Genomic DNA, 26,934 nt, shown 5'->3' on the forward strand with positions numbered 1-26,934 from the left:
TGTGATCATAGCCAGGTAACACCAAGACAGATATTATACCAAAATGAAAAGACTGGAAGGAAGGAGCAGAGAATACATCTGCAAAGATGATCCAGCAACTTTAAGGATGTTTCTAAATGGAAAGAGAAGATGGAGAGGAGGGAAACGAACTAACAAAAAAATTCCTACAAATGAATGCAGCCTGGCTACACAGAGAAGTTAAGATGTGAGAACTGCCTCTAGTGCACAGAATAGGAATAAACATAGAAATAAGGAGTATAGTAAGGAAAGTTTAATTCCTTGCTAGTGACAGCTTTCCTCATCTCCTGTGAAAAGCAGAAGTTTCAGTGCTCGGAAAAGTCACACTAACCTGAGCTAAAGGAATGAATGAAGCACCCACAGCCCAACAGGAAAATGCAACCAGTGACTGAATTGGTGCTCCTAACCTGCACTGTGATCATGCAGCAAAATGCAGCAAAGAATCAGCACAACCCACACAAAGATAATATTTCAAAGTGATGCTGCACCCAGGGTCTCTTTCTTCACAGTGCTCAGACCTTTCTACATTGACTCGTGAGTGGTGATAAATAAAGTGGGGAACAGGCATGAGAACAGGCAGAGGGATGATACAATCTGAAAGGCAGAACTGGGGAGGAAGGTGGACATAATGAGAAGGAGACAGCAGCAGGCAGAGCTTTTCTCCACCAAAGAAGATTTTTAAAAGAAATAATGTTGGAGTTGTACCTTCTCTCTCACACACTGCACAAGGCATGCAAGGCATAATTTCTATCCCCAGATGAGGTACAGGTCACTGCCACAAGCTTATTTAATCAATTTCATTTCCAAATTCAAGAAGATATGGCCCAACTTTTACATGTGCACCTACATGCACTTTTATACTGGCTGTTGTAATCCAAATCTAACAATTTCCTTGCAACATAAGGATGCCTTTTACCTGTAGTTTTAAACATCTTTCCACACCTCCCTTACTCCCAAAATGTCATTGCTTTTGACCACTAAAGGGAACCCAAAAATTACCAAGTCATGTAAGAGAAGTTTCTTAAGAAGGATAGGAAAAAAAAAGCCTCACAGTTGGGCAACCAAGCAACACAAACAACCAACCTTTCCATAACAAATCCCCTAAAAAAATCCTCGTGAAAACAGACCGTAATTCCCATTAAGATTACGGATTTTCTAGCGAGCCAACAGTCTGCCTCTGGATTAGAGAAACAATTTCAACAGGAACGAAACATCTTTTGCTATTCCATCAATGTTCTGCTGCCACCTCCTGGAAAGCCTCCGAACTTCACAAGGGCTTTTAGCAGAGGCTAGACCCACATGAAGTTGCCTTCAAATTCCATCCACTCAGTCCCTGTCTTAGTAAAAGTAACACCCCAAAGCCGATGGTGCCTAAAGAACTTATGCTGTTGTGGGGGTTTTGTCTGTCTGCTTTATTTTTTTAAAGCTTCAGTATTGGAATCGTGTTGTAAAGTCAGTCTCTTCCCCTAGAACATGAGCAAGGTAAAAATTAATTGGGAATGACTCTCAGATTATATTTTAGAATCTGCAGAGGGGTAAAAACCACCTGCCAGTTTTAGCAAGAAAGGGATCCAGCCAGCACTTGCCAGTGGTTCTCTGTCTTAGCTCCAGCCTGACTGTCACACAGTTCTTTCATTCCAAGCTTCCCATTAATATATGGGGAGAGCAGAATGCAGAAACATCAACAACTGCATTTGGCCACTTCTTATTTTCTTAAAAATAAGGAAAATATAATGGCAGAAACCTTGAACAGAGCTTATCAAGGGCACCAATTACTGCAATCAAGCTCACTTGAGATGGAAGATTCGTAGCATTGAATGATACTGAGATTACTTTATTTCATGTGAAAGTTGGACACCTAAGCTATTATTTGAAGTCCACTGTTAATAAAACTCTTTTTAATACTATAATCTAGAGGATATATAGATTTATAAACAAAAGACTCATGTTTCAGAGTTTCAATTTACAGCTCAGTGGGACAGTTTTCCTTTTTCCTTGACACCTTCCTTAGGTCACTGTATCACAGTAATTTGGGAAGCCAAGAAAGCAATGCTTAAGCAGTACTCCTGGCTTTATTGAGTACTTCTATTATTTCAAGCTTATTTCCCTCAGCTAGGGCTTAATTCTGACCACAAGGTTCAGAAGCATGGCTACATGCAGCTTCTGTTTTGAATTTCCTAAGATAACACTGATACAGAAGAGGTCCAGGAAAGCATTACTGTTCACAGACAGAAATGCTTTAGGAGCTTGGGGCTGGGTGAGCATTTGGCATCCTCTAGATCCTCCTGGATTCTGCTTGACCTAACTAAAATTTAGATACCTTGAAGCCAAGATTATAAATAAATAAATACAGCTACTTGGCTACTTTCTCTTACTATTTCATTTCTAGGAGCTTTGGTGAATTATTTCTTCATTTTAATATGGGTAACCATAAACTGCTCAGTTAATACTGAGAAGGTATTACCAAGAGACAGCTAAACAGACACTTTCAAGATTTTAGCTTATTTTAACATTAACAGTGGTGGCTGGGAACTAGTAAAACATATTTCTTGGACTGTCTGTCTCTATATATCATATTAAAAATTTACAAACTACATTAAACGGAAAAAAGGCTTGTTACACAAAAATTCAAGATTACTGAAAACTACACTCCCTGTTTTGGTGTTGCTTTGTGACTCCAGATCATTTTTATGGGTGGAAAGAGATGGCATCATAGAATCTTCACTTTAATAAAATGAGACAAGTACACTAAGAAAGTAAAATTCCCTATTTCTGACAAAAACTAAGTTTCTCCATGGTTATTATGAACTTCCTGCATTTCCCCAGTTGCTAAACAATATTTGTTATCTGACCTATCTCCCCTGCATCTAGTTGGTATTTGTGCTGGCTTCATCCTTTACTCTGGACTGTTTTTTCTGCGTTTTCTCCATCTATCTGCATCTCCTTCCTCAGCAGATAATAAAAAGCTTCCTGCTGTTCCACCACCTCCACTCAAATCAGCCAATCTGCATGCACAACACTGTCCTCTGGCTCTTTTCTTTGCTGGTGAGCAGTGATGGAAGAGAAAAAGCAAAAGCAGGAGGCGGACAGGTCATGACTCCCGTATGAATCTACTTTTTATTTCCAGGTCAGTGACCAGATTCCTTCTCAGCCTTTATTAGCCCAACTCAGCCTCCATCCCACTAGCAGGCTGTGCTGGGAGCCTTCCAGCATCTCACATCTGAGGCACAGCACTCGACCCTCAGCAACAGGCCACTGAGGTTTTACCAGTCCTGTTTTCCCCATGAAAATATTCCCAGCTCTGCTGAGCTCCATCATCCCTCGAGACAGCCACAACCACCAGCAGCCACCCCTCCTTCCCATCTCAGTTCCCTCTTTACCCCAGAACTCCAGAGGCTCCCTCTCACTGTCTATTTATTACCAATATATAGTTCACTATTTCTATTTTACTGTAAGATTCACAAGAGAAAAGGACTTTCCCCTTCACACCAGTATCTTTTTCTTTTTGTTCAACAGGGATTAGGCACCAGCAGCAAAACAACCCACTCCAGGGGGAGAAAATTAGAGACCACGTGAGGAAAAGGTAGACACAAACCTCTCCCTAATGAGGGTGGCATGATTAGCTCAGTTTGTAAGAGTCAACTCACTCGCTGCTTAATAACTCATTTGTGACATTATTATGTGATAAATACTCATTATTTTTATGCCTCTGTTTTGAGGGAAAACGAGGCAAAGCACCAGGCAGTGCCAATTTTCTGGAGTGAGGCTCAGCTGCAGGGAAGCTGCTGTGGATGACTAAACCTCACACTATTTGTTACTCAACTTTCTCATCCCGGTGATTCAACTCTAAGCTGCCTCAGGACAAAGGTGTTTCATTACAGGCAGTTTTCATGAGGCATCACATTCAGCTGGTACTTAGCACGGGAAAGAGTAACAACAAAAATAAAAACAAAGCACAGCATCAGCAGCTATGTAATATGAAAACCTGTAAGATGAAAATATACAGGAATACAGAAGGGATTGGGGTTTTTATATCATCTTTAAACTTACAGATAAAAAGTTAAAAGCAATGTATGTGACTTAAAGCCTTAAACTTTTAAATTATCGAACTGAAGGCTTGAGATTCTTTGCATATATTACTTCTAAAAAGTAGAATTTAAAGTTATGTATTAGTGCAATTTAGTAGCTTTTTTCCCCCCTTGCAAGAAGACCACCAGGGTTTACCATTTTTATGTAGTTACAATCTGTAGTAGGTGTATTCAGAGAGTACAGTTACTCAGGCTGTATTTCACCACTGCTCTTAAGGAACAAATCACTGATTGTGCCACTACCACAGCTTGTCAATGCCACTCCAATTCCAGGATGATCCATACAGCTGACAAACCCAGTGACAGACACAAGGGGCCCATATGGCTCAGATACACACAGCATCAGAAAGATCATTTCAGTTTCCTTGGGATTGAAAACCTCGTAATTCATTTGGTAAGAACAGTGCTAGAATAGAGGATGCTGCTCTTTAAGAGCACTAATCAGAACACGGAGAACATCTACTGATTTCCTCTCCACTACCACTTTAAAAGATTAGAATGATCCCTTTCTAAAACTTCAGGTGGCCTTGGAAGATGATAAAGCAATGAGAAATCCTGACTGTACCACCTGAGGGATAATCATCATCACCCACATGAGTATCACTTAAATCAACAGAATTCAGTCAGTTCTTGAGATAGTTTCATCGTGGCTGGATGCAGGAGAGCTGTAAACTCATCTGGATTAGCTGACATTAAAGTCCTTGCACAAAGAGGACAGATTTAATAAAATTTAGCAGATTCTGTTAAACTCTATATTAAACTTAGTCTTTAATGCAACTGGTTAACTTGCTTTAGAATTCTGAAACAAACTTCCCTAGGATTTCAATTCAAGGATCTGCCTTCCTCTAATAATAACCTCTAACAGAGAAAAAAAGCCTGTAGTGAGTGCTGTGAGTGCATTTCATTTTATAACGACTCCTCCTGCCCTATTTTCACAATGCTTATTCATTCCTTGAACAATTCCTAGGCAATGCTGGGGGGCAAAAAAGTTATTAATATATAAAGCTAATCTATGATGTCACTCACAGTGCACGCATGAGAAACAAACACAGATTAAAAAACAACTACAAAAGATAACCAGAAGTCTCTTTGATATCTAATCAGTGCTGGAAAGCCCTGCAGTGGAAATTGAGATAGAAAGGTGTCAGATGAGCATAAAGATTTTTCTCTGGGGGCAACTCACCTCCATGCTCCAGAAAAACACGGACACATCTCTCCTTGCCTCTTGCTGCAGAGAAATGAAGCAAGGTCCAGCCGTTGGCATCCCGACCATTTGGAGAATATCCCTGCTCCAGCATCTTGCGCACGGTGTGAACATCGCCGGCGGCCACGGCAGCCTGGATCTGCAACTCTTCCTGCAGCTCAGGGTTCCTCCTGCAGTGGTGGTGTAACATCCTAGCTGAGTCTGGCCTTTACAGGAGCCTCATGAGCTCACACGAGTCACCTGCAATCAATGGGAAGCGGGAATCAATGAGGATTGGGATCAGAAGTGGGGTATGTAGGAAAAAAATGGATTAATGAAAGGCGAGGCTTAAGACTTCTCTCTGTGTGCCCAGGAAAGTGATGTTACACAGAGGATAAACACCAAATGATCTCACTGTTATTAGCAAAATCATAGCACATGGTGACATCACTGAACTGCAAAAGAAAAGGACACTTGCACATTATAAATAGTAAATGTTTTCTTCAGAAATGACAGCATCAAACACCAGTTCACAATTAAAGCAACTGAGCAATGAGTAAAATGAAAAATCTCCAAAACCCACCATTAATTTCAAAATCACACTATGGTTAATATCACTACCTCCAGAGACACTGGTTAAATGGATGGTCCAAAGTATGGAATGGATGATCCAAACTGTTGCAGAAAGGACCACTGCACTGATACAGTAACTGAACTATGCTGCTCTTTATTTTTCTAGAAACGTACCTCTTGTAAGCTTCAGTGAAAATATCTTACCAATAGAATCCTGTGATCTACAGCATGTGAGTATTAGTAACACTAATGTTCAAATTGAAAACTTTAATTATCTTTATTGCTTTTTCACCCTTTTTTTTTTTTTTTTTAATTAGAGTCCACTGTTTGTATTCTGGCTTGAGCACTTCTTAATTAGTACACGAAGGCTGCAAAGAACTTCTACGTTCCAAACATCAAATACAAGGATAATAATATATGAGACCTGAAAGTCTCATTTAATGACATTTAAGTGCAGTTACTACAATCCTGTCAAACACCACAAGAACATCTATCAGAATAACTCAATTTATAATTACCTTGATAAAGCATATGAAAGCTGGGCCAAAAGGATATCTAAAACAGCCACTGTAAAAGTGCCTAGAAACAAACACACTGGGAAGGAGAGAAGTACTGTGTACTTCATGCTCTGTTTGTAAAGTACCATAAGCAGCTCTGCTTGAGGGCAAGAAAATGAACAGGTATTTAGGGATTGCAGCATACCAAGTTAAGTGATTACATTTTCACATACACTGTGTATTACATCCCATAGTCCTAAAATGGAAAAGAATATCAGAAGGAAGAATAAAAGCAGGGTATGAGAAAGGTAACGCTGAGCAACAGGAGCCACAGAAAATATTCAAACATCGATGGAGATTAACAGAGACCTAGAAGATTAAAAAGAGGGATATATTTAAACTCCTGCAAAGCTAATCAACATTAAAGTACAAAGAAAAGTTCTAATGATGAAAATGAACTTCAAGCAAAACTTAAAATTTACAGTATTTTTTTGGTTTATTAGGATGTCAACACACATCATCACCTAAACCTTCTTTTAGGTATCACAAGGATTTCCAGATCCTCCTGATCCACGGGTCATTCAAAAGACACTGCAATCAACTCCCCATGTCCCACTGGACACCTGTTTTCCTGTGATCCAGATATACCCACAGTCAAGAGAAAAGTGAAAACATCAATCATTGCCAACTTTGCAGACAAAGGCACAGTGTGCATTTGCTCTTCTACAGTCTCCTCGTGCCCATGGTAAAGAAGTTATGTATCTGCTTTTTGGAGAGATATAAACTCATAATTAACAGGTGCTCCAGTGACCCTACTTACCCTGCAAATATGGAAATTACACACAGCAAATGCCTGTCTCTGACATTTATAAATGCTTCAGCTTACCATGTATGGCAACAATCACTACTTCAGCATAGGGTTATTAAAGAAGACTTTTTAGCTCCATATGTTATACATGGCTTAGAAACTGGCTTTGTTTTGTTTTATAGTGTGAACTTCATTATGTGAGACTGGGAGGAAAGGGGATTTGCAAAGCAGCAACTGCCAACTCAATAGGTCAGCTCTTGCAGCATATTCCAAAAATCAGACTTGGTTAATCTGATGACAATGGAAGTATTTCTATTGACTCTAATAAGCTTTTGCTAAGCTCTTTTCTGAACTCTGATTAGCACTTCAGAACATGCTCACCTATCAGACAGTGAGCTTGACTTCATTCTGAATCACACCACTAACAGCACTGGTGATGAAATTCCAGCTGCAAGAGTTGGATTTACAGGTGAAAACTGACAGTAGAATCTAACTGATGATGGGTCATGCAAAATCCTTAAAAAACAGTAATTCAGACTATGCCCCTTTTAGCCCTAGTTTGTGAATACCTACAAAAACAAGACATGAAAACTTTTATTTCAAACTGAGAATATCTGATCAAAACTTCATGTAAACAAACTTTATTATGTGATTTTTACAGTCCTTTCTTGTAAAGGACCAATACCTGCAAGCCCTCACATGGTCCTGAAAATGAAGGTCAGGCTAGCTGCTCAAAATGCTACAGGAAAGAGATGAGATGACTGAAGAAGTGAAGTGAAATGGGATTTCTCATTTGAAGGGCCAGCAGTATTCCCCCTGCAACTCTCTGTGAAGACAGTTGGTTGAGGAAAAGCAGAGCTCTCTCTCTCACACTTCTCAGCTGGTGGGTATATTTGTAATGCAGCATTATAAAAAATTGGCATTGGCTCCATATGTTGCATGTGACTAGCAGAGCTTATTCAAATTAGCTGGTACTAAAGTACATAAGTACTAAAACATACAAAGCAGAAGACAAAGTCAGGCAGCTCCTTTTATCACTTGCAGTTTCTGTAAATATCCACTCTTCCATCTCACCCCTATGGCAAGCAATGAAATTCAAATGACAAGAATACTTAACCATAACATTAAAGGTTTCAGGATAGTTTTAGGTACACACCAGCTTTGAAAACATTTTTACTTGTGCTCCATAGATCATTTAAAACCCCTGTTTGCAAAGCCCCATTTAAGACATCAATCTTTGGAGAAGAGAAGGAGGACTACTGGAAGTAGCCCTTTGGCATTTAATATTTAATGTTTTGCAACTGTAATCAATCTCATTCAGAACTCAGCATGCATTTGGGTTGTTACATATTGGCTTTCTGCAGGCAAGTAAAAAACTGAAAGGAAGCACAGGGGGAAAAATATACCTATATATTCTTGGTTATAATGATTTTATAGTGCCATGGAAATGGAGGACAACAACAGTTACTTAATTGATTTTGCAAGTACAACAGGATAAACTCAATGTGGTCCTGAATTACCTTATAAGAGGTTGTTACTCTTTGATGGATGTCCCACTCTTCATTGTCTTCACTGTTCATAATCTTCTGTGCCCATGTGTGTCAAACAACCTGCTACCCCTTTAAAAAAATGGTATTTCTTGTTAGTCGTAAAGAATAAAAGCCAGAGGTTCACTTACTTTTACTTTGTTCTTGTGTGAGAATGCTACATTTTAATTTCAGCTATGTCAGAAAAGACCCAAAGTGTGTTTTCTATCATTAGCAAAGAGTCCTCTAGAGGTTAGGGTGGACAGAGTTTGCTCCTGCCATATGAGGAAAAGGCTACAGAGAATATTTTATGGAAGACAAGAGAAATGAGGGATGTGCTTCCTCTCTGGAGTAAACCTTCAAGAAATGGTCTACACCCTTCTCTAATAATTATGTGTATCTGCTGCTCCTGTATGGAACAAGAATGGATGCAAAGGTTACAGTAGGTATTTCTGCCTCACTGATCAACATCTCCCTGTGGGAGTCAGATGCCAGGAAAAACATTCAGGATCCATTTAGTTCTTCCCAAACTACTTTTGCGGGTTTTTTATTTTTGTTTGTGGGTGTTTTGTTGTTTTTTTTTTTAATTGCTGTTTTAGTATGGGGTTTGGGGTTTTTTTAAATCTCCATCCCATCTCTGCTTCCCTAAGTAAAAAATAAAACCTGAGCCCACAGAGCATTGAGTTGTGTCCTTCAGATGGATTTGCAGGGCCACCAGCCTGTCTCCTCTCCCTTATGTGACAGCTCAAGCTGCCACATGCTGTGTTTCACAAACAGGTAAAGCCACCTCCACAACACAAGAAAACCACCAGCTCCAAAATCTTCACCTTTTCCTCATACAGAAAAACTACCCTCTTAGAATCAAAGTTTACCAAATGCCAGTTACAATCCCTGTGCAGATTCCTCCTGCAGACTAACCCCTCCTTATCCCCGCTGTCACCTGCAGATAATGGGATCAGTCCCAGACCATTCCTCCTCTACTCATCACTGTTATTTCACTAATTCTTTGTACACCTTTATCTGACCTTTCATTTCCTTTGGCTGCAAACTTTTACTGAAAGGCCCCCTTATCTCATCTGAGCACTGCAATAATATAATAAACAATAAAACCATTAAATACTTAATTGTACAGCTGATCACACAAACCCAACTGTGACTCGTTTCTTCTGCAAACAAGTTGCTCCAGAACAGCTCCATGAACTGTGCTGCTCTTAGATTAAGTTGAAATTTCTGCCACTTAATGCAACATAAAATCATGCTTTTGCAATGATAGCTCAAAGAGGAGGATGAAAAAAGCCCTTTTTATCCCTCTTATGCACATTTTCCAAGAGCTTTGCTTCCCAAGATAAAGCATACAAGGTCTTCAGATACGCTTACAGCCCTGCACAAAACTGCACTGCCATGACCTAATTTGATCACATTTCTAGCCTTGTTTTTTTGCATAGATGATCAGTCGTTCACCTTTTTTTAAAAAAAAATTTTGCATGATTTTCACTTTAAAACCCACACATTTTTTATTAGCTGATGCAAATTAGAATTGCACTGACTTCACAGACTACAGACAAGGTAACAGATTGCTCCACTAAAAAAGTAACAAGCTTTTTCCCCCCAAAGGAAAATTAGCTGCATATGGCAAGAGTAAGATCTGCAACTTTAATAAAAATAAGTCATATTTAGTGAGAGTAAAGATCCCTCACTCAATGACTTAACAAAGTTTGATTAAAACACTAATAATTATAGTAGAAGCAGCACTAAATAAAAATAATAAGACAAACATCCTCATTATCTATTGATAATGTCTCATGTTGTCAAAGAGATCTTAGATTTTTCCACATCAATGTGTCACTTCTTTAAACTCACTGCAAACATCGTGTGGAAAATTAATTCCAACATATGTATACATTTACTTTAAAGAAAGTTAAAGGTTGGTACAAAAAGCAAGACCTCAAAATTCAGTATTTTGCTCACTCACACAGGCCTGACAGAAAGACCTGATTCCTAAACTCTGAGATTAAACACCCAAGAGCAGAATAAGGACCATAAGTTGCTGATGTCAGCCTAACTTTGTGCAACAAGGCAACTGTACCATTACACATGACATTTAGTATCTGGCATAGACCTAATCAGTGTAAATCTGAGTTGCCTGTGATTGAAGTATTCCAAGACATTTAAATCAAATAAACAGCAGAAAAAAAGGAAAGCCCTGTGGAATAAGGATAATCACATCAGCCTTCATTAGTCTCACAACTCACTTCTCCTACCCATTTCAAAGCTTAAACAAGCTAAATGTGTTCTCACTCAAATGGCATTTTAAAAATGGTCAATATATTTTTGACAAACTAAACAAAACCACCACCTTCAGCTGTCACTCAGGCTCCTATTCCAGGAGCTCATCAGACAAGAGAGTAGGGCAAACAGTTGTGTTGTCATTTGCATTCCCACACCACAAACGTGAAGTTTGCAAGCAACATGTGAAATATCAAAATTTCGCAGAGCCTTATAATCCCAAATACATTTTCTGCTGAATGTTCCATGCTACAGCCCAGACAGACCCCAAGCAAGGTACTCCTGTGGCTGAGATGAAAATCACCAAGCAACACAAGCGAGTTGCTGGGCCTGAATGCAATGAGTTAACAGTGCATGAATCCAAAACATCACAGAGGAACTGCTGCTTCAAAGGAAAGAAGCCTTCACTCCTCACAAGCTGTCATTAAAACTTACACGTTTCTCATGAGAGCTCCCTGAAGGCCAGCTGGTAGCTTGGATGCAGTCAATTTAAAATAACCAAAAAGAGTTAATCCACGAGTGCCCCACCAATTTCAGGTGTTCACAGAACTAGAGATGGGGCTGTCACACACCAAGAAGCAGCTGTGGTGTTGTTACGTTCTGCAGGTGGGTGAAACTGAAGCACGGAGGTGTCATTTTACTACACTTACCCATCTCACAGAGGTTGTGAGGTGTGACTTTGGGCCTGATGGAGAATCAGAGTGATCACTCAGCTCAAGCAAGTTCAGGTCTGCAAACCTGAGGGAAACTTCACCTTTGGAAAGCACAGCAACTACTCACCATCCTCAGCACCCTCACCCATACACTGGCAACCTTAAGCACAAGTAGAGCCCCATGAATAAAATCTGTGATTCCTTCTGAAGGCAGGACCTCAATGCTGATGCTAAAGCAAGGCCTTAGAGCTCTTTTTTCAGTAGAGAATGCTGCATCAGGTTCACACAGCCAGAACCTCCTCCCTCAAGATGTGCACTGACAAACTGCAGGGAGCTTGTGCTCTGCAGCATGCTTGGAGATCCTCGTGTACCAAGCAAAAATACCATTTCTCTTCCAACTTCCAGCAGAGCTATTACCAAGTTTTAAACAGCAAAAGTCAGATGGGAGCTTAGCCTTATAAGTAATTAATTTGTAGCAAGTGTTAATTGCTAAGATTTATGTATTTTCATGTATTTTTCTAATGACTTACTATCATTAGAGAAGCCAAACACCAACACAGCATGGAATGACAGAAGCAGGAACCAATGGCAAGCTCAAATCACATGAAAGGAGTCACTTCAGCCCTAGTTCTCACAGCACAGCTGATAAACCGACTGCTGCTCACAGAGTTTGTGTCATTCAACAATCTCTAGAAGTACATTTGATACGTATTTCTATTTAATATAGCCTAAAAGCATCCAAGTGGACAAATTTTGTTGGATGTCTTTAGGGGACAAAGCAAGATTTTCACTGAGATAATATCATTCTGTAAGCACTGCTGGAACAAAACAAAGCCAATCCTCAGACAGCACATTTCCTTTAAGGGTTGAGAATTCACAATGAGGAAAAACAAACCCAAAATGAGCATATAGCCTGAAGACTAAAGCTCTCTCTAAAGGGCTGCCATACTTGCAATTTGCTGTGCTTCTTCCAGGGATCAAGAGCAGGACTCCAGCTTATCACTGATCTCTGTGCCTTGTTTCAGCCATGTGCAAATATTGGCCAGAAGTTAATTCCCTGATTCCTATGAACTCAGTTCCAGTCTCTGCATCTGAATCAAACTTTCCTTCACTGGCATTTCACTCTGGGAAGGAACTTCACAGATCAAATGAAAACTTAGGTCCCCTGTTGTGAATAAATCCCAAAGATGCCAAGAATAGTCAGACCCAAGAGGTGCTCTGTTAGAGCAGCTACAGCCCTGACATGAGAGGTGCTGGGTGGGTTGGGAAAAGGGAGTTATAATAAACTAAATTCAGAAGGAACAGCTGTGCCATAACTGCACTGGTAAGTTTGTATTGATGCACATCTGTCTCACCTATTAAGAAAATCTCCTGGAATCACACTGGGCATGTCTACATGTTCTGCCATTACTTCTGGGTTATCGAAATAACATGGAAAATTTCTTTCCTGCATGCCCAAAGAGCAGCTCAGAATTCACTGCACTTGTGCTACGGAGGGATTTTCTATTTAATCTTCAACACAGAGCAATTACTTTTTGTCTTAATCTAAAGACATCTGTACTGGAAAAATGATCCAGCCTTGACCAAGGCTGTTGGCAACAAATACTGCTCTTTCTCCTGCAGGCTAATGCTCAAAAACAACCAACTGCCAACAATGAACAACGTTTTGGTCCAGTCAGTGACATCTCTGAAAACATGACACAGACCAGAGGGACCTCTACGGAGGGCATCCCTGCCAAAAAAACCAAACTCACCTACATCTGACACAGATTAAAACGGCTTCAAGACAGACTCTGCGTGAGAGGAAGGCGTAGAAACTCCATCCTTTGGAGCACGCTGACAGGAGGATGCAGAAAAAGCCTGGCTGACATCATTCACCCCCCCACTCTCTCTCTCCTAGGATCCATCTCTTCATCTCACCACGTAAGACACGCGATTCTCCCTACGAACAGCTCTCCCCCGAAACAGAACCTCCCTCCTACCAGCAAGATTGGTTTTGATGACTCCTTTCATTTTTTTCCGCCTTAGGCACCCAACAGCATCATCTTCTTCTATGATCTCAGCCCAAAAAGTAAGCACTTGTAAGCAGACACCATCCAATTAAGTTCATTTCAATTTTTGCAGCTCCGTTACAACACAAACACAAAGAAGTGACCCACGCAGGAGTGAGTTATGACTAAACCAACACAATGCAATTACCATGACCTAGCCCAATAAAGATTTTAGAATCAAAACAGAAACAGAGGCAGTGCCGAACTCATAAATTTATGGAAAGATTCAAAGAAAAGATTCCTTTAACAACCTAGAGGAAAGTCATCTTAAGTGACATCCCTGAGACGGAGACACAAAACCCCCAATAAGTAGCAATTCATAACCAAAATAACATTTGCAGAACAATTTTGGAAAATTATGAAGTGTTACAAGCGAAACTGTAGTTCAAATGGGATTCAGAGCTTTCAAACTTTAAAAGGTCAACCATAAGTAGGTTTTAAGAGAACAAAGAAATCTAATGCTACCTATTCAAATCCAAAAAAACACAAGAGGCCCCAATCCCAGCCAAACGATGTGTCTAGGATGACTCTGAGAATCTAAATGAATCATCACCTTTCTGGGGGTTTTTTGAATGCTGTTTTCTCTCTTCTGTGTTATTTTGTTCTTTGGAGTCACTATTTTTAATTCTCCTTTAAGGCAGCTTAAACCTAGAAAAAAAAATATAAAAGTAGAACTGAGCCACACAATGACATAAAAGAGAGAAATGAAGAACAGAATTGGTTAATACAAAAGCAATAGCTGGGCAAAATAGGAAGAGCCTTCACAAATTTGGAAGGAAAGAGGTTATTCATCAAAATCAGGATCTCTCCTGGAAAAGGAGGACACTCTCTCAGGATACTAAGGAGTTGAAGGGATAATAACGGCAGGACCGCTGCCCTGTCAAGACAGCTCCTCCAGGGAATGGAAGTAAAGATAAGTGCTAAAGAATGGGACAGGAAGTAACCCAGAAAGCGGAGCTGCTGGGAAACCAAACCTCTCCCTCGCAGGAGTTCACGCTCCAGGAGCCGTCAGCCGCGCACACACACACACACACACACACACACACACAAAAAGCCGGCCAAGCCCCGGCGCACAGCCCCAAGGCCCGGCGGCCGCCAAGGCACCCGGGGCGCCGCCGGCTGCCGGGGACGGGGACCCCCCTCGGCGGGCAGCCCCGGGGGCGGCCCGGAGCCCGCCGGGGGAACGGACAGGGACGGCGGGGGGCTGCGCACCCCTTCCCAGGGCGGGCGGCAGGGGCGCCCCTCAGAGCCCCGCACTCGCCGGAGGGGCTGCCCGGTGTGGACGAGGGGAGGCCATGGGGTCGCGCACCCCCCTCCCCGCGCCGCGAGGGACCCCGGGGCAGCCGGGGTTACCTGCGTGACCCGCGGGCCGGTGCGGGGCGGGCCGGGGGCCCCGGGCGCGGCCGCCCCCCGCGCTGGCGGCGGCGGTGGGCGGGGGGTCGGGGGGGCCGAGCCGAGCGGGGACACTTCGCTCCGGGCCGCCCCCCTCGGCTCGCGGCGGGGTCGGCGGGCGGGGACTGACCCGCGCCGCGACCAATCCCCGCCCGCCGCGCCGGCCCCGCCCCCGCCCGCGCGCCGCCGCCGCGCCGCCATTGGGCGCCAGGCTGACGGCGGGCCCGCCCCCGCCCGCGCGCCGCCGCCGCGCCCCATTGGCCGCCGGGCTGACAGCGGGGCCGCCCCGCGGCTCCGCCCCGCTGCCGTAAAGCCGCGGAAGAGTGGGGGGGTGGCTTTGCGACAGGGGGCGGCGGCGGCGGCGGTTCCGGCGCTGTGACGGAGAGGAGTTTGGGCCTCGCGGTCCTCTGGGGGTGAGTAAGTGGTGAGCATTGCCGGGCAGCGGCCGCCGGGCAGCAGGGCGGGGACGGGCCCGTGCGTTCCGCGGCTCGGGGTGACTAAGCGGGGCCGCAGGCGTGCGTGCGGTGGGGGGCCGAGAGGCGGGGCCTGGTGCAAGAGAGGCGGGGCTGGGTGAGTAGGGGCGGGGCTACGCGGTGTGGGTGTGGTTTGACTGTCCGGGGGCGGAGGGGCTGAGGGGCAGAGCCCGGAGGGGCTGAGGGGCAGAGCCCGAGGGGCGCTGAGGGGGAGCCGCAGGGCTGAGCGGGGAGCCCGAAGGGCGCTGAGGGAACAACGAGCGGCTGAGGGGAGGGTCGCCGGGTGGGTCTGGAGGTCTCGTTGTGCCGATGCCAGGCCGGGAAGCCGCGCTGGTGGAGCGGCAGGAGGCCTCGGTGCCCTCAGTCCGGCAGGATGGGGCTGTGGGGGCCTTGGGGAAGCGGCAGCTCCGGGCTCGCTGTGTCAGCCCCGAGGGTCGCGTGTGGCGAGGGCTCCGCTGGGCACCCCGCGGGGCACTGAGGGGTGCCGTGAGGGGCCGGTGAGGCGGGTCCGGGTCCGCTCCTGCCGGCAGTGACTGAAGGCGCTCGGCAGAATCGCAGCCAAAGCATGCGGCGTGCTGAGGTGTCCCGGTTAACGGGGATTGCACAGCTCGGGCTGTTTGCAAACTCTGGAAGGAAATGAAACTAATTTAGAGGCATTTACAGTACTTCAGCGCTGAGCAGAAGCTTATTTTTTATTGAGAGATGAGCCTACGAAGCCACTGCAGGTACAAGGAGTCCAAAGTGTATTTTTTTCCTTAAATGCTACGATCATTTTATTGTAAGGAGATCCAGAGCCTTCAGGTTCATACCCAGAAGTCATGAACTGAGATTTCATTTCGCTTTACCAGATTTAATTCTTCAGTGAAAATAGGGTGGGGGTTTGGATAGTTTTTCTCCCGAAAAGGTCCTTAAAGCTCGTCTCATCCCACCCTGCCATGGGCAGGGACATCTTCCACTATCCCAGGTGACACCAAGCCCTGTTCCAACCTGGCCTTGGGCACTTCCAGAGATCCAGGGGCAGCCACAGCTTCTCTGTGCCAGGGCCTGCCCACCCTCCCAGGGAACAATTTCTTTGTCATTTGAACATATACCACTCTTTTTTTTTTTTTTTTTTTTTTTTTTTTTTTTTTTTTTTTTACTGACACAAATGACTTAAAATGGCACACAGTAACGTGGAGATGAAAGCGAAGAGACGTAAGTTAGATTTTGATTTTAAAGCATTATTCATCATGAAAGTAACATACAAAACCAATTTTTTGGGTTTCTTTGCTTTTTTCATAGTTTTTTGTGGTTTGCCTAATCACTCTGTATATAAGGGTTTTAGAACTCTTTCCTGTTGCTCATGCAGGAGTCTGGCTCTGTGAGGTGTTGCCTTAATTGGTTTTTAGATGCTGTCATGAATAACTCAGATAAATAATACAAATAAGGGTTGGAGTTTGTCACTGCTTTTCTTTACTCTTCAGCTTTGAGCTGCTCACTCTCATGCTGTGTCTGAAACAAATTTAGTCCTTGTCTGATATTTTCTCCCTCTTTGAAGTAAATGCCTTCAAAATAAGCCCCCTCACTTTTCATTTCCTTCAGTGGCTTATGTTTGTGATCTGTTGTCATGTGTGAGTGAGGCGTATCTTAGAGATGCTTTTGTAAAGTTTGCCAATTAATGGTGGATCAGAAATGTGTTATGGGAGGATCCAGGAAAGCACAGCCAATATCGTGTGGTGAAGGTGAAATCTCATAGTGGATGCCCTGGAAAAGTTCTGAATCTCTTCTGCCTTAATCACCACGTTGGATCGTGTGAGTTTGTGCATGAGATCTCTCCATTTACCACATCAAGTGATAATTCAAGTTGATCTCCTACACAGAAGTAAATGTGTTGACATGATTTTACTTTATTAGGTATTCATTTAAGAAGAAATAAAACTCCAGGATAGGAACAATAGCTATATAAAATATTCAGAGTGATTTCTGAAGAAATTTTATGAGGTTTCAGGTCATAAATTTCCACCCCAAGTAGAATCCTGAAAAGATTCTGCAAATGAAGAGGTGATTTATGGCCTGAAATACCAGATTTGTTCTTAACATCCAGCAAAATGTGGAGTATGGGAAGGGGTGGGGGAAGGGTTCTTGGTGCTATCAGGTGAGGAACATTCTGTAACAGTTTGGAGTTTTCAGGTCAGCCCTTGCTGAATGTGTCTTTAAAAATACCACACCAGAGGGAATTGTAGATCACTCCTGCAGGCAACTCCACGCTCTCAAATTTTAGCTGCTTTTCTGAAGGAAATGCTTCCTGATGGTGGGAGAAGTGATGAGTCAGGGTAGCACATCTTGGTCTACCTCTAATCCTTTGTGCCTTTGGGAAGCCATTTTGTCAATACATGCTTCAGTTGCAATGAAAAAATCAGGTTGTAAAAATGAAGGTGTCATTTTCGAATGTTTTATGTCGTTTCTAAAACTTGTGAGGATTATAAGCTAGGAAAAAAAAAGCCTCGTGTACTGACTTTTACAATTTCATTGTTTTCTAATGTTCTGCTAAAAAGAAGTAGTAATTTTAAATATTTGGTCTGATCACAAATGCAGGTAAATTGATATGTAGATGGGAAGATCTTTAGCAATGAATGTTGCCAGTTCAGAGGAAAATTTCCAGCTAAAATTTTATGTTTGTTTTTGGAGGATCTGTCACAAAAGAATTTAGGTTCTAGTAGTTTCAGCAATGTAGAGAGAGATTTAATCCAAGTTCTCATATCTTTAGAAGTAGCCTCTAACAATAGTCACCTTTTGGATTTGTTAATTCCAGCAAATTAATTTTGGTGCTGATAATACAATACTGTTACTGTGAACTATCCAGCATGGTAATTCTTTATTTTAATGTCTCACTGCAACAGTTTCGTGCAGCTGAATTTGCATTTTCAAAATAAGTTTAATAATAGTAGCATTAACTCTAAAAATGTGTCATTCCTTTGTATTTTCTAGTTGCTTGCAAAGTAACAGCAAAATGTTTTATTTATAGGTAACTTAGAAGAGAAAAGCCCAGTGGTGCTTCTGTTTCTTTTACTGGATGAAAGGAGCTTGGAAGCTGATTTGGAAGTGACTAATCAGTGAAGACACACAATATTGTGGAATATTGCATGATCTCATAATGAAGATCTCTCTCCTGCAGCAGATGTATAAGGATGTCCTGGCAGGCATTCCCCTAACGAGGGAAAGCCATCATTATTCCTCTTTAATTAATCCATGCGTTGAGCAGCCACCAGAAGGAGATGGATCCTGTCATCAGAAGCCTCTGCCACCTACTGCTGGTGGCGTTGAGAGCCATCAGGACACTGACATGTCACATGTTGTCCCTGCAACAGATGATTTATCCAACAGCTTTGCCAACATGAGCTCCTCGTTCTGCCCACGAGAGGTGATGCTGCTGCAGCTCACCTTGATCAAAATGATGGTGGCCAAAGCAGAGTCCCAGCAGATTGAACTCCACGTGAGACAGAAGTACTGTGAAATCTTTGTTCTTCTTCTGAACGAGGCAAAAATAGACTCAAAATTGGTAACTCCTGAAAGATTTATTTTTTGGTTTTTTTAAGAAAGGGGGAAAAATAAAAAGGGATGTGCCTTAGATATTTTTCCCTTTTTTCCCTGTCTCCAGATTCACCTGCTCGGTTGTGGCGATCGGCTGTTGTCTCACATGGCCTCACAAAGTTTAGCATCTCTTGTGTATTTCCAGCTGAAGGAAGAGGTGAGTGTGGCATCACTTCACAGCTCAAAAAATGCCTTAGTGAGCCTGTGCCTGCAGGTTGTTCCATTTGGCTACAGCCAAGTTTTTATACAGTATTTGTATTTTCTGAGAAACGTCATCAACTGTGTTAGGAGCAGCCTGGAGTATGGAAGGCAAGGAGATCTGGTGTGCAACAGAAGTGTGGAGTGTCTTTATATATATATAAAAATCTGGAATTTTATGAAACTCATTTAAGGTAAAATGGGTGTAGATGACAATCTCTTTAAGCTTGCAATACAGATAATGAAAAAAAAAAAAAAGCCGTGATCTAGACTATCAGTATTTTTACAGTTCCTTGGTATCTGTTGGTTGATGCAGTAGATAAAAATAAATAATACCTTCTTGGAAGTAATCACATGCTTTGCTGTATCTTCTTGTTTGAATATCCCATTTACTTGAGTTTTTTAAATAATTTGCTGTATATTTAGTGAATATGTATTGCAATCTCCCTAGTAGCATCCTGAACACAGATTTATTTCATAATTATGTTTATAATATTTCTTGCCAAGTTGTCTGGGAATTATGAATTCAGATCTGGTCTGTCTACAGAATTATCTGATTTGGGGTAGGTCACATGGCAGAGGTTTGGTTTTCCCTTTTTGGAGCATACAGATAATTTCTATTGCATGCATATGTTGCTTCATGCTTGTAATTAAAGACCTAATTAATGGCCCAGAACAGACATTGCTTCTACCTGTGTTTTGTCTGCGCCTACATTTGAATCTTTTAAACGTACAACTTGAAATCATTGTATTATGATTTAATGTAATTTGCATAACAACTGAGAGCATACGTGACTGGTTTTTTGAATTATTTCTCTTAGGACGCCTTAAATGTCCCGTGGCTCAGCTTTAGCCTGAACACGCTGTTGGGATTCCCCGGGAATGCCGCGGCGGCCGCTTGCCTGTGCGCTCTGGCAGCGATTCTCAAGGAGACGCTGAAGGACGCGCCCGTGCCCCGAGCAGGTACCGGCCGTGCTGCGGCGGGACCGACCCGCGGGTGCCGCCAGGAGGAGCAACTCACCCGGAATTCCTCGGGAATGCTTCGGCTCCAGGACAGCCCTTCCCTTCCTTACGCAGGGGGTGATGAAGTGCTGTTCAAGTGTAGTGGTTTGAACGTATTTTATATTCTGAAAGTACTCACAACACCGATTTATTTCTTATTTGCTGATTTATCTGTGTCAATAACGCGCCTCTTGTTGCCGTAGGTTTTGTGAAGAAGTTGTTGGCTCCTCTTGATGCGGTGCTTGAGGGATTTTATAATGCCATCCTGCTCCATCATTTTGACAGTCAGCACTACACTTCACCTTATTCTGAAGCCACAAACAATCTGATCAGTTTTATAGATCTGCTTGAAGCGCTTTTGGCTTCCAGGATTGAACTGGAATTACCGCTCAGGTGCCAGAGAATTTTATTTTTGAAAGCTTCTTACATCCTCAACATTATTAGCTCATCAATTCCTTATGTAATCAAGAAGAAATTCATTTTGCTCCTTAAAAAATGTGTCCTTTACAAGTCCAGAGAAGATGCTAAAAGTGGATCACTGTTCTTACAAACCCCATCGTTGTGTGAGGATATGCTTGCACTGAGTAATGCTGTTCTGCAGGTTGTGGATTTGACTTGGCTTAATCAGCTCACACTCAGTGGAAAGTCCAGCTACTTTGGAAGCAGTGAAGCTGCTCCTGGACATGATTCTCATGGTGGTTCTGACCAAACTGTTCTCAGAGCCTTAAGTCTGGTGGTGCTTAAAGCACTGGAATTCAAGGTTCACAACTCTGCAACAGAAGCAGAAATCAAAGGTAACGGTCCATTTAAATTTTGTTCATTAAGCAGCAAAAATTTTAGAAATTTCAGATTTTGTAGTCACAGCTCATTAAGACTGTAAATAGATTTCAGCTGAATTAGTGGTGGTGGGAGGGAGGAAAGAGAAGACCCACCCAAGAAACTGCTGTTGTTGTGTCCTGCCTAATGAGTTGTTTCCTTGCATTTTATTAATCCTTAGCCCTGCAATATGTTGGGCTTGAAACAGCTGCATTTGGGATTGAAAATTTTTCCTGTTAAGAGCATTATGCCAGCTTGAGAACACCAGGCTCTTCTTCAGCTGGAAAAGAAAAGAGTCCATAGCACAAGCATCTTCTCTATTCAGGGTGGGGAACTGAAAGGAGCTGCAGGTAACACTCTTCTCTTTTCTAAGGTGGAGGTGGAACTTTAGGCACCATTATGCATTTATTTTATTGAAGGTACAAGGTATGTACCTTCAAGCCAGGGAGTGCTTCTCCTTCCCTCTAAGGGAGTACCAGGGTGAGGCTTTTTGCTCCAGAGACCTTCCTGGAATCCCATCTTCCCACTGAAAGCACCTGATGCACGTCTGATGCTGTGTGAATGTGGATGTGCAGATTCTATGATCAAAGCAGTGTGCTGTCCCTGGATTACAGCCCTCATGGAAAAAAATGGAAAAGCAGTTCAAAACCAGTATTTCTAGTCAGACACCAGTGAGAATGGGCATTCCTGTATTTACTGATAATGTGCCCTAAATTTCTTTTTAAACAAGGATGAAATTTTACAGCACTTTAAATACATTGAGGCATTTTAGTAGAAGTTCCAGATGTAAATATTATTTTACTTTTTTGTATTTCTTTGCTAAGTAGCAAGCCTAAAATCAATTTTTCATTCGTACGTGTGAAAGAGCTACAGCTTCATAAGACAGCTTGTGAAACTCTTTCCAGATTTTTGGAAGATGCTATATTTCTGATGTCAGTTGCATTCTTAAAGATTAAGTATTTGTAAAGAATATTTTACTTGTGATCCACCTTCTGAAAAATTTATGGAGACTGAGATTGTATGAGAACAAGTGAAAAGAAAAAATGTAGGCTACATCCATTTTAGATGTCTCTGTGAAAATTCTTTCTCAGAGGAAAAACATTCTCTTTTCTTTTTCAGATTCGTGACACAAAAATGAGTTTTTTAATTAGCTTCAAACACTCCAACTGTCGAAACGAATTTCAATTTGAAAGGAATGGTACTTCCTTATTTTAGTGATATTACAGGAAGTGTTTAAAACAAGCACCTAAATGCTTTATTATGCTGATTTCCCTTCCGGGAAGCTGCTTGATCTTCTTGCTATTAACATGGATTAGAGTGGCTTAACTTTAATTAATTTCAATTTTGAGATTTATAGGGAGGGTTTTCATTTTGAAGAGTAACTATTAATAATGATAATTTGATGTTCCCATTATTTGCTAGAAGGAAAAACGAATCTTAAAATCAAATGTTAAGGAAAATCACGTAGTGATGCAGTAAATAAAATTTATTCCAATATTGGAGGAAAAGTTTCTGTTTTCTAAATCTTGCCTATGTGGTGTGTTACATCAAAAACTGCCCTGTAGTGTCTCATTAGTATTGAAGGTATAAGTTTTTTGACCTAAGGGAGGGAGTCTCTCTGTCTAATGAATACAAAGTGATTTTTATGAGTAAGCTACTGCACTAAAATGGCAAGAACTAATCTATAAAATTTGGTGCTGTGATAAATCAGTTGAGCTAAGGAAAGAGCTGCATTCACAAACTTTTATGCACTGTTAATTTAAAAAAATAAAGAGTGTGTGTTGTTTGGCAATAAAAAATGTGTAGCAAACTTCATGGTTACTACTTTTTTTTTTCAGGAGACTTTGAGAGTTCCATGTCCCAGCTGTTGATGTTCTGGGGGAGTCATGGAAAGCCTTCCCCACAGCCTCACCCAGTTGTGCATCCCTGTGAATGGCTCTCCTTGGTTTTCATGGAGCAAGATGATGACATGTGGGAAGCTGCTAAAGCTTTATTACTCATCTATTTAAAATTTGATAGGTCAGTGTACTTCTTTTTTTTTTTTTTCCCTGACAGAACTATGAAGATTTGTGCTTTAGTGAGGTTATTGTGATGTTTCCACTGGTTGCTTTTGTTGGAAGGAAAATTATTTTTTAATAATTTAAAACCCCCCAAACCTCAGGATGATGTAATAATGTGTGGCATAAGAGCTGATAATTTAAGTTTTTTTTGGATGGAAATGAGAGTTGTGAAAGTTGCCTGCTAAATAATTTATCATATCCTGTAATTCAGGATAATTGACTTCATGTCTAAAATAGTGGTTAGACAGATAAAAAGCATGATTACTTCCTTACAGCATTGAAGGTTTGACAAGAATGGGATATTAGAATTAAACTTCAATAAGTCAGATACTTCTGGCAAAATCTATAAAGGTTAGCCCTATGGGAATTCCAGCTACTTGATGAAAATGGTTATTGCTAACAACTGAAAAGTATTCTTCATGGATTTGTCCTGGATGTACAATGCTTCATTGTTGTTTAAATTACCATACAAGATATTATCCTGATTTATACAAGGCCCTCAAGCTTTAAGTGGGAAGATAGTGCAAGTAATACCTTAATACACACAATTCTTAGACACTTAACTACAAGTAGGCTCCTCTTCCAGTGTATGAAACATGCTGAAAGCTAGTCTGAATTCAGGTTAACAAAAATATTAAAATAGGACTGATTCATATTTATATTAAAGTACAGTTTGTGTCATAAGTACTTTGTTTATTGCAGAAGGTTTCCTAAGGGAAGGTTTCCTAAGGAGTGCCCTTTAAGGCCTGCTCTAAGTGCCTTGGCTCCCTGAGTTGTCCCATCTCCTGGCCCCACCTGTCTTCGTTCTTTCTCACTCTGATAAAAAAACCTTCTCTTTTTGTTCTTACTTTTTCACAAAACTAAAAAAAAAAGAGCAAGAATCCATCTTCTGGATAATCCATCTATTGGATATTTTTGATTAAAAAAAATGTAAACGTCCAATAAGTTATTTCCTGGCTTACTTTTCAGGTTACAGTGTGATGCTGCTGATAGCCTAAGCCAAAAAGAGGAGGAATCCTGGAAGTTCCTTGTGCATGCAGGTGGATATAACCCACATTGTATCTTTTTATTTTTTCTGGAAAAGATTGCCTTTGATTCCACTGTACTTCTAGATTTTTTGATTTCATCAGAAACTTGCTTTCTGGAGTACTTGGTCAGGTACTTAAAGCTTCTCGGGAAGGAGTGGCGCCAGTTCGTAGGTGTCTGTGACAGTTTCGATACCAGGCACGGCACTTCCCGCCCAGTTTGTTCTGTCAAGCCACCCCACCGAGAAAAGCAAAGCTGCGTGCCTGGGGAGAGTTTGCAAAATGCGGTTTGTGAAACAGAACCGCAGACTCCGAGGTCTTTGACTCCTTGTCACAACTGGCCGGTGTTGGCAGCGCGGCAGGGCGATAAGGAGGCTGCCGAGGGGAGCCGGTCTGACTCACTGACCCGCGCTGATAGCGCCTCCCTGCTCGGCTCTCTTCAAAGCCTGGTTAATTATGACAGCTCAGAGGACTCGGAGGTGGAATCAGATGGAAAAGAGCGCTTGGTAAACACAAAACAATTGCCTCCAAACAATGAGGGTGAGGTGAGGACGAGGGGAGCTGGTTGCAGCTGCAGAGGTGAAGACCTGAATGCGCCAACATCTCAAGTATCACCTCCAAAACCAAAGGGATGTCGTACCTCATCCTGTTGGACTTGTATGGCACCTTCAGATAACACTCCCCTAAGAGTAATGCTTTACAAATCGACAAAGTGCTTGGAAGAGCTGCAAGAGGCTATTTCTAGGCTGCAGAGAAGGAATCTTTTCCCATATAATCCATCTGCATTGTTGAAACTACTGAGCCACGCTGAGAAGATGAGCAAATCTATGAACCTACAATAATCCAAAGTGTTCTTGTGGGTTTTCTAACAAGTTCACCAAGGAATACTTCCATGAGATTAATGACTTCTAAAACTCATGCCTCTTGCAGGAGTCAGTGCATTTAACCTCAGGCAGGGGAAACATGGATTTGGTTGGCACCCTAAAAATCTGGAATTGCATCCAGTGATATGATCCATGACCTGAGGGTCCCAAGCTCATTCATGATGTGTATGTCAGTGTACTGTATATAAGGATTAGTTGTTGGATAGTCAACATTTTATAATAAATAACTCATGTGAAAGCATTTCAGAAATATATTATATTTAAAGTATTGTCAATTATACTTCCTGTTATTCTACTCTTGAGTTCATTGTCGGATTGGTAGTGGTTTATGGACTACAGAGCAGAGTTAATGCAACACTTGACTGCTTAGAAGTTGGGCTAAATAAAATAATATAGTTGGGGACAGTTTTCTGTTTATACTGTATGTTCTGCACTGCTGCATTGCTTCAAGTGGACCTTCAGATTTCTATATTCCTTCAATTAAAAGAAAAGGTAGATGTGAAATTAAAGCATATATTGTCTATGGAAAACTTCAGTCGAGCATTATACCTTTAATTAAGCTTAGGTAATGCAGAAGTGACATTCCAACAGGATTTTTTGTATCCATTATGCATTTCCTAGAAATTTAGGATGTATATTTAATAAACTGGAATCAGAAAGAGAATTAGAAAGGACACGACTCCAGTGCAGTAGAATGGATATTGAAGATGTTAAATTATTGTACTTATATCTTTTATTAGATGTAATTTGAATAACCAGAAAAGTAAGTGTCTGAGAGTTTGCCTGGGGGAGCGAGTTGAGAGCAGGATCCAAGGCAGCTTAACCTGCAGCTTGTAATGATCTGCCAAGGGTTAGGCACTGGGAAAATAGAGACAACAGGAGCGCTGGAAAAACCTCAGACCTCTTCAGAACTGTGGGAAGCAGCTTTCCTTTTAGGATCTTCTCTTGAAGGTAAGTGCTCTGTTCTGACTGAGAGCAAGTAAGTGCTCTCTTCCCTTTGAATAGAAATGTTGTGTTAAATTAAAATAGATACTGAACTAAGATGAGCAGTCTCTGGAGCAGGTTGCTGACCTTCAAATCTCTGTGGCCATCTTCTGGATTAGTCTTCAGCCCTTAGCTGGTGAATCGATGCAATGGAGAAAGGAAGAAAAATGGGTGTAGCTTATGGGATCCTTTAGCTGGCAGTTCTTGTGCTCTCCAGTGCCACTGGAATGGTAAGAATTCACAGACAGGGAGGTCTGCACCTCAGCCTTACTCCTTGAGGGTGACAGCAGTGTTTTAGGTAGGAAGGAGTGATCCTCTTCACTGGAGACCTGAATATTCTGGGTGTTTGCTGCACCATGGTTTCTTCCTGAGATCAAGCCAGCTGTAGTCAAGGAATGGAAACCTTTCCATTCATGCCTGCAGTTACTGTAGGTAAGAATGAGCCCTGGAGTTGTCCAGGGCAGCGATGTACCTGGCTTCTCTTTATGTTTGAGCTCAGTTATGCTGGAGCTGCTGAGTTGCTCATTTCTGTCAGGATAAAAATCCCTCTGGGCATGTTCAGAGATGCAGCTCCAGACACTTGGGAATTTTTCAGTTCAAACACAGGAAATGCCACAGGTGAGGTGCTTGAGCAAGAGTTTCTCAAGTTCAGGATTTTGAGTAGGTAGGTACTTATATTTCAGACGTATCCTTACCACTAGCCTCACTCCTTTTCTAATTAGCCTTTGCTGACTGGTTTATTTTAATTGAGGTAATTCCATTGCTTGCACTGAACAGAGGATTGTTCAGCATTTCTTGGTCTGCACCTTGCCAGTTGGAAGTGTCTAAATTGCAGCAGTGTCTCTGA

The 26,934-nt window shown here is 42.0% G+C and overlaps 2 protein-coding genes across 5 annotated transcripts in view; one reads left to right on the forward strand and one right to left on the reverse strand.

The window, feature by feature from the left end:
* The window catches only part of ASB7 (ankyrin repeat and SOCS box containing 7), a 29,327-nt gene extending 14,203 nt beyond the window's left edge, over nucleotides 1–15,124 (reverse strand). For both annotated transcript variants that reach the window (XM_066328247.1, XM_066328248.1), the window contains exons 1-4: nucleotides 15,037–15,124; nucleotides 14,237–14,331; nucleotides 8,688–8,786; nucleotides 5,290–5,550 (exon numbers count right to left, since the gene is read on the reverse strand). In XM_066328247.1, coding sequence (XP_066184344.1) covers nucleotides 5,290–5,500 — 211 coding nt within the window. In that variant the 5' untranslated portion in view covers nucleotides 5,501–5,550; nucleotides 8,688–8,786; nucleotides 14,237–14,331; nucleotides 15,037–15,124. The remainder of the gene's footprint in view (nucleotides 1–5,289; nucleotides 5,551–8,687; nucleotides 8,787–14,236; nucleotides 14,332–15,036) is intronic.
* Nucleotides 15,125–15,350: 226 nt separating this feature from the next.
* On the forward strand, nucleotides 15,351–25,511 carry LINS1 (lines homolog 1). Of its 3 annotated transcripts, none has more exons than XM_066328250.1 (7): nucleotides 15,351–15,492; nucleotides 18,553–19,086; nucleotides 19,186–19,275; nucleotides 20,138–20,279; nucleotides 20,522–21,112; nucleotides 21,316–21,484; nucleotides 22,973–23,083. In XM_066328250.1, the coding sequence occupies exons 2-6, from the start codon at nucleotides 18,682–18,684 to the stop codon at nucleotides 21,372–21,374; spliced, it is 1,287 nt and encodes a 428-aa protein (XP_066184347.1). In that variant the 5' UTR covers nucleotides 15,351–15,492; nucleotides 18,553–18,681; the 3' UTR covers nucleotides 21,375–21,484; nucleotides 22,973–23,083. The 3 variants fall into 3 exon arrangements, with proteins under 3 accessions (XP_066184347.1, XP_066184349.1, XP_066184346.1); XM_066328252.1 differs by lacking the exon at nucleotides 22,973–23,083 and adding an exon at nucleotides 22,254–22,508; XM_066328249.1 differs by lacking the exon at nucleotides 21,316–21,484 and adding an exon at nucleotides 24,164–25,511 and having other exon boundaries at nucleotides 15,359–15,492; nucleotides 22,973–23,153.
* The last annotated feature ends 1,423 nt before the right edge of the window (nucleotides 25,512–26,934 follow it).

The sequence above is a fragment of the Sylvia atricapilla genome, chromosome 13 (assembly GCF_009819655.1).
Source record: "Sylvia atricapilla isolate bSylAtr1 chromosome 13, bSylAtr1.pri, whole genome shotgun sequence".
Lineage (NCBI taxonomy): Eukaryota > Metazoa > Chordata > Aves > Passeriformes > Sylviidae > Sylvia > Sylvia atricapilla.